The sequence below is a fragment of the Bactrocera latifrons genome, unplaced genomic scaffold (assembly GCF_001853355.1).
Source record: "Bactrocera latifrons isolate USDA-ARS-PBARC rearing strain unplaced genomic scaffold, ASM185335v1 scaffold_136, whole genome shotgun sequence".
NCBI lineage: Eukaryota > Metazoa > Arthropoda > Insecta > Diptera > Tephritidae > Bactrocera > Bactrocera latifrons.
In genome coordinates, this window is record NW_017534808.1 from 366996 (window position 1) to 378996 (window position 12001).

At 31.9% G+C, this 12001-nt stretch overlaps 3 protein-coding genes across 5 annotated transcripts in view; 2 read left to right on the top strand and 1 right to left on the bottom strand.

The window, feature by feature from the left end:
- Window positions 1–3625: 3625 nt before the first annotated feature.
- Window positions 3626–7307, bottom strand: LOC108965166. The gene is made up of 6 exons (XM_018927383.1): window positions 6955–7307; window positions 6718–6874; window positions 6112–6654; window positions 4492–4625; window positions 4266–4422; window positions 3626–4207 (listed from the first exon to the last, which is right to left on the bottom strand). Exons 1-6 carry the CDS (start codon window positions 7085–7087, stop codon window positions 3781–3783), a joined length of 1551 nt encoding a protein of 516 aa, XP_018782928.1. The 5' UTR covers window positions 7088–7307; the 3' UTR covers window positions 3626–3780.
- LOC108965193 (histone H3.3 type c-like) lies at window positions 4964–6093 on the top strand. 2 transcript variants are annotated; one of them, XM_018927424.1, is made up of 2 exons: window positions 4964–5087; window positions 5143–6093. In XM_018927424.1, the coding sequence occupies exon 2, from the start codon at window positions 5153–5155 to the stop codon at window positions 5750–5752; it is 600 nt and encodes a 199-aa protein (XP_018782969.1). In that variant the 5' UTR covers window positions 4964–5087; window positions 5143–5152; the 3' UTR covers window positions 5753–6093. The 2 variants fall into 2 exon arrangements, with proteins under 2 accessions (XP_018782969.1, XP_018782970.1); XM_018927425.1 differs by having other exon boundaries at window positions 4965–5087; window positions 5146–6093.
- Window positions 7308–8100: 793 nt separating the features above from the next.
- LOC108965175 (CKLF-like MARVEL transmembrane domain-containing protein 4) overlaps window positions 8101–12001 on the top strand; it is a 47835-nt gene continuing 43934 nt past the window's right edge. Inside the window, exons 1-5 of one of the 2 annotated variants that reach the window (XM_018927398.1) lie at window positions 8101–8592; window positions 8674–8846; window positions 8965–9069; window positions 9184–9383; window positions 10224–10426. In XM_018927398.1, coding sequence (XP_018782943.1) covers window positions 10286–10426 — 141 coding nt within the window. In that variant the 5' untranslated portion in view covers window positions 8101–8592; window positions 8674–8846; window positions 8965–9069; window positions 9184–9383; window positions 10224–10285. The remainder of the gene's footprint in view (window positions 8593–8673; window positions 8847–8964; window positions 9070–9183; window positions 9384–10223; window positions 10427–12001) is intronic. The other variant, XM_018927396.1, reaches the window with a different exon arrangement.

The window sequence follows — 12001 nt, forward strand, 5'->3', positions numbered from 1 at the left end:
CATAAACAAGTTTATTTGACATTAGAGATTAAAAAACATATATATTCGAAAGAAGATGCACCCTACCAAGTAACACATACACTTTTATAATTGAATCTTGTTTTAAAAAAATATATTTAAAAAATACTTTTAATAGAGCTTTTCAATTGAAATTTTTTAAAATAGCTTTTGAGTCCAGTTTTTTGTATTAAAGTAACTATGTACATATGCAAAATCGAGTCATTTGTGCGAAAACAAAATTTGAAAATTTTCGCTTAAATTTCAGTCGTTCAAGGTAACATGCATTTACAATGAGCGAAAAGTTAGTGTATGTGTTCCAAACAGGATTAAATATAACATAATAAAAGTACTTATCGTTTCGAAGTGTTTAGAAAAATACTCGAAGTAAAAGATTTTAAAACCTTTCACGCGATTTTCCACAAAATGGCAAATTGTAGCAAAAAATACCTTAGCTGGAATTTGTAGATATGAAATTAGCTATAAAAATGAATGTATAAGTTGTATTCTAGTTTTTCGACCGTTTGACCGTCTGAGCTGTAGTTATTCAAAAAATTGTAAAATAGAAGCGCTAATTATTTCCGATTAGACGTAAAAATGCATACATCTTATAAATATCATAACATCTCAGCAATGGTAGGTCTTAATAAAAAAGAATTCATACATTTTTATATATGATTTTATGATGTACAATTTACGTACCCTTTCTCCTCGAGTCTTTTTTCACATATTGAAGCATGAGTACTTATATTATGTAACTTTTAATCATGTTTTGAAAATATGCATTAACTTTCAGCTCGTTATAAATTATTGTAACTTCACTCATACTCATTTAGTTGTCTAATAATATGATATTTATAAAAAGGAATTTGAAAAACTGGTTCGTCTCGACTATAAAATCTTAACCAATACAATATAATAGAACCATCTGATTTTTAAATATTTCGCAAACTCCTTTGTACTGCAAAAAAACTTATATTTCTCCGCTGATCTAGATTGTATAGCTTAGAAAAGACAATGGTATGCGCTTAACGGATTGTGCAACTAAGGCATTCGTGCGCATTCGTTAAATTTGACCATCCAATAGTCGGTAATGCTTTTTGTGCGTTTAGAACTACTTAAAACCCCTAATGCCTTTCAAAGGTAGTTACTACCAGCAGCAATTTGGAAGTAGCTCTCACAAAATAAATTAAATAATAATAACTACAACCTTTAGTTACTATAGTAAAACTGAATAATTACATGTAATCAACCCAACCACACAATTGCTAATACACTTCATTATTTGTTAAATATAATATTGAAAGCAAACATTCGTATGAGATATACAAGTTATATAGATTTAGCAAAATTGCAGTTATATTTGTTAGCAACTTGTGTGGCATGCGAATGCGAAAGTTCTAAGCGCAACTATTGTTTTGCATTAAACGCTGAGGTATTTTGTTTGGTTGCAGTTGGAGTCACTCAGTATACAAAACAGTAAAACTAGTTGGTATTTGTCACACTTTTTTCTAACGGTAAAATATTAATATAAAGGTTAAAATGTAAAATGTATTTAATTAGTAAAACTTTTTGAACTGAAAACTTTTTAAACGAAAGCAACAAAATACTTAAGGAGACTTTAAAACCACTGCTGTTATCTTTTTTTATTAAACACATATTTTTTATTTCCATAAAGAAAAAGTATAAATTAATATTTTATTAAATTTTAATTTAATAACATTTGCGAAAACTCAGAACTAGTGTTAAAATTAAAAACGATAAGTAATTATTTATATATAGAAACGCAGCGCACCACGCAAAGAGTCGTGCGACAGCTTGTTACATTTTTCTTCAAGAAAATTGCTATTTCAAGCTTAAGTTTTTCTAATCTGTAAAATAAAATAGCACACAAAAATCGATCTGAAACAAAAACTCAAATATATATATGTAGCAGCTGTAGTGTATACATGTATTATTCGGTATAATGGTATATAATACTGAGATTGGGGCATATTTTTGTTACAATTCATTGTTCGCCAGCCTTTGCTAATGGTATTCCAATTTAAAAGTATGTACATAACAAAAGTCGTCGAATAGTGAATGATAACATAGAGTAAATCAATTGCCCCTTTTAGTGTATGTATTTATATATAATTTCACTTCTAAGTGTAAACAAAAAAATCAACAACCTAAATACATTTCAATATCAGCTGAGTAACGAAAATATTGTCTTCAAAAAGAAACCACAGTTTATTTGCTCTTAAAGAAATTTAACAAATAACTGCAAAATTGCTACACAACCAACAACAATGTTAAATAAATATAAAAAATACTAATGATATCAAACAAAAATTTATGCAGAACAATTAAAGTAAAAAAAAAAAAAACTGGACAAAATAAGTGTTTTCTTAAAGCCGAATACTGACGCGAACTTTGGGTAATTCTAGCGTAAAAAAAATATATAAAGCTAGATATTTTGTGGAAAATTGTTATCGTTCATCTTTGAATTGTTTTGATGGAATTTTTTGAAGTTTTAGCTTTATTTAAACAACTATTTTTTATTATTTCCTTTATTATGTACATTCTGATGTATAATCACATAATTTATTATATATTTTATTACATATTTGAAACATATTTCATTTAACATTTTTTTGTATATACATACATATGTATTTATATTTTATTTATTATATTAACCTGGGGTCGGCTCTAGTATATCGTCCCAGGATTTCGGGAATAAAATGGGCATGGTCGGATGGAGGAGATTCTCCAGATCAAGAATATATAGCCGTAGGAAGTTTATAGTTTTCGAGATATTCGCGTTTAAAGTTGAAATTTCCACTATTTTAATTATGTATTTTCTCGATGTAAAATAAATTTTTCACTTTTATATTCACTAACACATCACTAATTCATTTGTTCACATTTATTTTATATAATATAGTGCAAAAATAGCTTTTATACCTTTAACTTATTGTTGAATTATGATTCTTTAAGAACAAAAAAAAAAGTAGTTCTACGCGAAAAAAATTTGATACACCCCGGTGTTGTACCGACCAGGGTTATTTATATTGAAGCGCGGCCGAAGGCCGCCCACGCAATAAGGAGTTCTACACGTTTGTTTGATTAAGTTCAAAAAATTTCTTTATTTTTTATTTTTCTACGTTTTTTAAATATTGAATTAAAACTGCTTTTCTACTACATAATGTAAAATAAATGTGTACAAATGAATTAGTGATGTGTTAGTGGATATAAAAATGAAAAATCAATTTTATATCGAGAAAATACGTAATTAAAATAGTGGAATTTTCAACTTTAAACGCGAAGCTTCCTGCGGCTATAACTATATATATATATCCTTGATCTGGAGAATCTCCTTTATCCGACCGTACCCATTTCAATACCGAATTCCTGGGGCGGTATACTAAATTTTTCCCTTAACCTATATTAATATTTAAATAAAACCAAGTATAAAACGTGTCCGTCTGTCAGTATATTCGCGAATTTTCCTCAGCTTTTGAGATATGGATATAAAATTTTGTGTACGCACTTTTCTCCCCAAGAAGCTGCTCATTTGTCAGAGCCGCCGATTTTGGAACTTTACCTTACAAATTTTTCGATCAAATTTCAGTTCTTGTATTTCTGAAGCTATCCGATATTGAAATTTGGCAATCTTTGAATGGTTTAGATCGGACCACTATAGCTGCCATACAAACTAATTGAACAAAATCCAGATATAGATAGTGTAACACAATTTAATTCGGTACAACCGGAGCTAAAGTTATAGCTTGTTTTTTACTAAGTTTCGGGTTCTAGTTTTATGTTCATTACCAGTTCGGTTACTCTTTGCATTGCTATTGCTTGTTTTCGTTCACTCATTCCACTAATAGTTTCGACAATCATTTGCCCAAAACCTTGAACAGCAGGATTTTGGTGACGTGATCTCAGACTGCCATAATTTTGTTTAATAATTTTTAAAGCATCATATAAATCTCTATTCGCATTCGACTCAGAATTTTGTGACGTATCGTTAGGTATGAAAACCTCAACCTCTTCCTCTAATGTATCCGTCTCGGACAAGATAGATGCAGAACTTTTAAATTGAAACGGTTCCGTGATACATTCATATTCATTAGCATCTTCTTGTCCATCCATGGAAGATTCTGCCCTATAATCCATTTCTCGCTCCTTACCTTGAGCGGTAAATATCCATTTCTGACGATTCCTATAATAAAAAGATATTTATTAATTAAAATTAAATACTAATTCATTACATTCCTTACACTCGAGGTACTATGTGTGACCTTAAAAAAGTCAGTTCATTGTAAAGCGGCCATACTTTTGTCGTAATCGTACCATTATTTGCAAGTGCACTCACCCGACGGTCTTCTTTGGCAAAGCGCTCCCTAAAATTCGTCCAACGACGTACACAATCCTGTTCTGATTTTATAATGAGATTAATGTTGGAATACTTTAATTTTCTATTGATATTTAGGAGATATACAATACCATGAACTCCCATCTCACAAGCTATGCGTTGCCAAGCAGCTCTTTTCTTTGAAATGGATTTGTAGTCTATATTATTTTTGTTGTAAATGCAGTCATGCTGTTTTACTAGATTTATAAGTTTTGAATCGTCCATTATAAACCGTTATTAAATTGAAATATTAAGTATTCTTAATGTAGTTTAATTAAAATATTAAGTATACTTAAAGTAATTGAACTTAATGCAGTAACTTTGTGATCGTAGAAAAATTTCTCTTTTACGTCACGTTACGATTTAACTAAGATTCAGAGTTGCTTTATATTATCTGAATTTTTCTCTTTAAGTTTAGGAAAAGTCTTCAAATTTCTTCCAATTGTTTTAAAAAATAAAAGTTGAATTTCTCTTTATTCTAAAGAAATTATTCAATTAAATACCCACATTCAAATAGCTGTTGCACAAACTCTTAATTAGAGTTAAAATTTCCTTTGAATTTTATCTTATCTGGCAATGCTATCATGTAGCGTATGTTTATGCTGTAGCCGTATAATTTGTGAAGCGCGAATTTGTAAGACAAATTAAGAGGTTTAAATACATTCCCTTCATTAGCGAATTATCTGAGGTTTGTTTTAAAATGTAATTTAATGAGCTTTTATTGATTGGGTTTACCACTATAGTAGCATAAACATGCGACCACCTTATAAACCGGGACCCAAATCATTTAAGAACAGGACTTCATCATTGAGAAAATCACCAAGGCGTCCGGCAGCAGATTTAGGTGATTCAGATACCAGTAGCGAAGTGGACCAAGATTTAGAAAGAGTTGATCAGCCCACTCACAGCCACCTACGAACGAATGTTTCAAAAGGACAACGTTCCCACGGGAATGACTTAGCACAACACAGTGGAAGAAACTTTCGAAGTATGGGGGAGGCAAGTCAAATTGATCCTATACAACGGCCTATGACAAATAAGTTAGTGAAGCGCAACAGAAAAGGCGTTCCGAATCGAAACTTTGTTAAAAGTTATAAACTACTAGCAAATCGTGTGGATTTTATGATACCCCGTGCATCGTTTTCTCGTATTGTACGCGAAATTTTAATGAGTTTAGATACGAATGTTCAACATATAACTCAAACCGCTTTTGAGGCTCTCCAGACAGCCACTGAAGCGTATGTTGAGGGCCGTTTGGAGGATGCTAATTTATTAGCATTGCATGCGCGTAGAGTCACCTTAATGGTTAGAGATTTAGAGCTTATAAATTATCTACGGTGTCGCGAAAGGTAAAGCAATTCTAAAATGTAACTTATCCGAATGTATGTATATATAATTCAAAAATTTTAAGTAGAAAGTCATCAGTTTTTAAAAAAGTAAAACATCGCTTGTTAACGTTTATGAAAAATGCGTGTTATGATTTTGTTTTCAATATTTTAATATGTATGTATATGAATATAACATTTAAACATTAAGCGAGTTAATTCATATGATTCAGATAAGAAGTTTTAAGAATAATTTTCGTTTTCACCAATGGCGTCACATCTGCATTATTTATAGATAATGAATGAATGAAACTTATATTTTAATTATTTTATTCACTAAACCTTAGTCATAAATATATTGTTACATAATAAGAATTTCTTTATTATAAGTCGTCCGCTTCCTCCAATTTAATGTTCATTACTATTTCAGTAACTTTTTGCATAGCCAGTGCTTGTTTCCGTTCACTCATACTACTTATAGTTTCCATAATCATTTGACCGAAACCTTCTACAGCAGGATTTCGGTGAGGCGTTGTTTTTATTTCACCACATACTTGTTTAAACATCCCTAAAGCAGATTTTATCTCGAGTTCAACGTCGGATTGAGAATGTTGTGGTTTTCCGTTTATTTGTTGATTTGCAAATTTTGACGAATTTGGTTGAGACTCTTTTAGTTTACTTGTCCTGCCAGTGATCAGGTTTTTTGATTGCGATGTTGAATAATGCGATTCGTTTGGAAGAAGTTCTTCAACTTCTTCATGTTCCATCTCATGCTCTGACATTAGTGAATCCGAAGCTTTAAACTGGAATGGATCCGTATTCACATAATTACAGTCGACAGTATCATCTTGTTCCACGATATATGTTTCTTGATCACCGGTGCTACTTTCTTCAAAAGCTTTCAGCCCAAAATTTGGAATCTGGCGAATTCTTAAAAAAAATATATAATATAATATTTAATAACAAAAACATATTTCAACTACTGATCATTACACTCTCGGTATTATATGTGGCCTTAAAAAATCCATATCATCATATAGAGCCCAGATATGTGTCGTTGTCATATCATTATTTACAAGTGCAGTCATTCTCCTGCTTTCTCTTGCGAATTTGTCACGTAAACTTGACCAACGACGTATACAATTTGATTCTGCATAAAAACAAAATAAAAAACAAATATAAATATGTAATATAAATAAATTACATTGTTTTAATAACTCGCTTGTTAACCATTTATGCCCATCTCGCGAGCTATCCGCTGCCAAATGGTCTTTTTTTTGTCTACATTCTTAAAATCCTTGTCATTTTTGTTAAAGAGACATTCGTGTTGTTTCACTAGTTCTATTAATTTTAGATTATCCATTTTAGTAAATATTTATTACTTAGTCGGTGAAACGTAACGTAAAGAAAAAGAATTACAGTTTTCCTGTAGCGACTTTCTGTGCGTAAGTTTATTTTCCCGTCACAGTTCGAGTGTGTACTTTATAGAGTTGCCATTGTGCTTTGTTAATCATATGTAATCGCTATATGCACACATACGGCACAAGGGGAATTTATTTGAAAAACAAACCAGTATTTTTATGTGTTATGTATGTATAAAAGTGAAAGCATTGCCTTACAATAAATAACTATTATTTTTATTAATATTTCTTTTTATTTAACATTAAAAGTGGATTTGACATTGTATAATAACGTATAAAAATATTCCTCTTGTTTTTATATACATATATAATATAAAGTTGGCGGCGGTACATTATTAAATACATATGTTGTATACATACATAACTTAATACTTTAATATAATACATAAGCCTAGCAGGTATGTTGAATATTATGTCATTTCAATTTTCATAATTCAATTCATAAATACAAAATGTATCAAAAATGCCATGCAGTTTAGATAACTCTTCCTTCTATACTATTGTTTAAGTGAAAGTTTTTGTGTTAAGAGCAATATAATTACGACAAACCCTGTTGTATGGAATTTTTTTTTAAACTTTTGTGATACTGTTGATTTTTGCACGTTTAAATTACCTTTACCATATAATTATTTAAATTGTTGTCTGTTTTAGTTACAATTGATGGTGGGTTTTATTCTGAAGGTGTCATATAATTCTTCGCAATTAGTTTAAAATTTAAGATCTTAATATATTTTGTAGTCGAAAAAGGCTTTTCGTATTTCTAATCAAACTTCAACTTGTACATTTAGGTCGATCACTTTTTGTCATTTTTCCTCACCTTTACGTTAATTTCTCATTTAAATCGCGAAATGAGTGCAAAAGAAATTAAATGCGAAATGAGTTAATTTATTAATAATACTTACATACATATATTTGTACAAGTATTTTCGGTCGGCAAGACATTTTTCAGAAAAAAATACAAGTTCTCAGTTTTCTGTAGACAAGTTTAGTTTTTAACGCGCTTTTAAAATCCAATTCTTCAACGCTCAGCTGTCGGGTTTATCCTGTTTAGATGTGCAGCAACGCCAGGCCGATCCATCTATCTTGAAGCATGTTTGTAATCAGTCACGTTTTAATGCGGCGATCTGTCGAAAAAAGCGTTCAGATATTGTATTCGTCACAGGAAGTGTGCAGAATATGCGATGAAAATTATGAATTATGTGGTGTTGGTCTACATCGCAGTTCTGCAATGTTCCCAATACAACTTTGTAACTTATTGTCTTTTTACTTTGTTTTTGCCAAATCAAGTTCACTTTGCCATTATCCAAAAGGCTTTTGAATTTATCAATCAAACAGTTTTTCATTTTCATTTCGGTTGTCGAAGCAGGGACTTTTTTTTTATTGTCGGCGACGCACTGGACGCTATTACAACCACTGCAGATGACCACACGAGTCACTAAAGTATGCGGTAAGTTTTCACAATTTGTTTTTTGTACTCTACTTCAATTTGGGCTTCACCTAATACTAACTAAATATTTTTGGGTTGTAGGAAAACACATCAATAAGAAGAAGGAGTATGTTTACCGCCATTACGGTGAGGTGTTACAATCGAAGGTAACCCTTTTTGTGAACTCAGTTAATAATCTTGATGCCTGATTGGGTTGGTACCTAGAACGTAGAGGACGGCGGCGACCAAACGCAACTTCTATTATACGTTGGTAGGTACGTACATCTTCGTTACAAATATTTTTTTCTATTTTGTGGCTTAGTGTAAATTTAGTAGAAATATGACAAATATTATTCTAACAAAATCTCAATAACGTCTATCTTTTTTATATAGAGCTCTCGTTTGGCGCAGTGATATCAGCTAGGATCGAAAACATTCAATTCGCTGCGGAATGCCAAAACAATTTCAATCTCACATCTCATGGAGTCTCACATAAAGGTAAGAGCAGATAAGAGTTGAACAGCAAAACAAACGATGCATATACATGTGCATAAACATATATGTATATATAATTTAATAAAATAAAACTGATATCGCCTCACTCCACTCTAGTTGAACGAGAGCGCCACAGCCGAAAACAAGCGAAGCGAAATGAGCAACAGTTGCCCACGACACAATTTGACTTAGAGAGGTTGTCCAAACTCTGAAATAGCTTATAGCCGCGGCTAGTGCCCTCAACACCATCAACAATCAGTTGTAATAACGCGTTCAAACGATTAAGATCGGTACGGAACGGTGAGTCTTAAAGAAAGGTGTTAAAACGTTAGAAGCGCATTGGAAAGGGTTATAGGGAATGCATATATACATATACATATGCACGCGTGTTTGTGTGTGTTTAGTTAACAAGTGGCCTAGTGTTGTTTTGGCAGTGTGAAAAAGTGCACTTTGCAATTCGAACAACTTTTTTTAAAGTAATTTTTTGTGAAGAAAACTGTAGTATCAGACGTAAGGAATTTCTAAAAACCATTTAAATTAATAAAGGAGATATATACAAGTTATTTCTGATAATTTTCTCAAGTCGAATACATATTATTTTGCGGTTTTTAGCATTCCTTTCGTCTTGTTAACCGATAGTGTGTTAGCCAGATTCTCCTGTTGTTGTATCTGCTGGCTCAGTCATTCCCATGTAGTTACAAACTAGTTAGTTAGTGTGTGCGTGCCCTATATACATCCATATCTTGCCGGTCGTCTTTTTTCGCGCTTACTTGATTTTGACTCGAACCGCGATCACGCTACAGTAAATTTCATTGTCTAAAAGCAACTTAAAGCTCAAACAAAAACTCTACAAACCGTTAGTTACTACTAAGCAGTGAGACTATATGGCTATATATAGCTACAAATTCATATGCATACAAATGTGTCTGTCTGTAGATATATAGTATATGTAATTGCATATAAGTATATGCAGGGTATAGTACGAATAATTTAATTTGAAAGAGCGAAAGTTGCCCGTCAGTGAATCTCTAATAAATGCGTAAAACAAAAACAATTACGAAAAATAAAAACAAAAACAAAAAACTATAGAAAATTCGAAACCTTGCCGCTTTTAATCTAAAAGAAACTCCCTTTTCTCTTGTGCTATTATTTTCTAGTTAACCTAAGTGTACCCACTTCTGCATCGAAGTTTTATTAAAAGAAAGCAAAATCATTAAAAATGGTGGAAACAGTAGTTACCGTTGAACGCACCACTACCTCACAAACAACTGCACCCAGCGGTGGCGGTGGCCTGAGCGCACTGAAAATCAATATCGAATACTTTACGACAGTGCCCGGCATATTGAAACTTGTACAATTCGTAAGTAACTAATCACTTTTATAAATATTTAATTATGCATATGTTATATTATATGTACTATACATAAAATGACGTACACCACGTTGCATTGACTCAGCGCGTAGAAAGTGTCATTTGCGTCACCTCTTTTACGACGCTCTTGTCCGTTACTTGTAGCTATGTATGTATGTAGTATATACCAGTTTTTGAATATAGCAAACAGGTGTTGTGCGGTTTAGTTTCGGTTGATAAGAACTATTACTCTGATGCGATAACATTTCGAAATAAATTTTTTTTCTCAAACTGTTGCTATAAAGTTAAAAAAAAATTAAAAAATAATTAGTTTTTTGTTGTTTTATTATTTGAAACTGAAAAACACTTTAAAACTGATTAAAATAAAAATGTGCGGTCCCGAGTACGTTTAAATGACGCGCGTTTAATTCTTGGAAGTGATGATCGTATCTATTGTTCGGCTGTGGTCGGAGAAAGGACTAGCTATTGCTTGTTTTTATACTTTGAAGGGGGTATATTAAGTTTTCCGCGAAGTTTGTAACACTTAGAATGGAACGTCAGAGACCATGTAATGTATATAGTATGAACTTTGTGATTAGTCCTTTTAGAAGTAGTCCCTTAATATTTGAGGTATCGAACTGAACTTTTGGACACGTCCTTTTCTACCCATAAAAATGCTCATTTATCAACACGGCAAAAATCAGACCAACTATAGCCTATGTTGGCTGACATACAAACTAAACGATCAGACTAAAGTGCTTGTATGGAAAACTTTTTTATTTTAATGCTTTATCCGCAGAAAAGTGTTCAGATTGAATCAACATAGAATATACATAGCTGCCATACAAACTGATTGATCATGATCAAATCCTTGTGTGAAAAAACTTTTTTATTTGACCAGATATCTTCACAAAATTTGCAATAGTTGATTATGCAAAGATACGCTACATTCCCCGAGCAGATTACTCGGATTGGACCCCCATAGAAGATAGCTGTCATACCAAGTAATCGATCAAAATTATTTTTTTTTTTGTGTAGAAAAACTTTTTTATTCGACATTTTATCTTCACGAAATTATGGTTCGAAGTAATTTAAGAGGTTACATGTGTTTCCTCTCGGGAATTGTGTAAAATTTCATAAAGATGAATTGACTAGTTCTCAAAAAATCTTGCCAACCGAAACAACGAGGTGCGTTCCAACGTAAACAGGACTTTCTGAATCTATATGTCGACTGGTGGGCTAGAATCTGCTATCTTTATCGATTTTCCAGTGAGAGTTTCATGACATTCATCGATTGGAAGTGAAGTTATTGCGTTTTAAGTGTCAGTATGCTTGTGTTATCGGTGCGAAAATGAGCTTCGAACAAAGAGTCAATATTAGATTTTATATTAAAATTGGTAAAACTTTTACCGAAGAGTTTCAATTTATGAAAGAAGTTTATTACGATGATTGCCTATCCCGCAGAGTGCTCGAGTTTCAGGTTTTCAAAGTAATCGTTAGAACATAAATGACGATCAACCAGTGGGCCAATTAAAATCCGTGATCACCGGAAATTTCATCGAAACTGTGCGTGAATTAATCAAA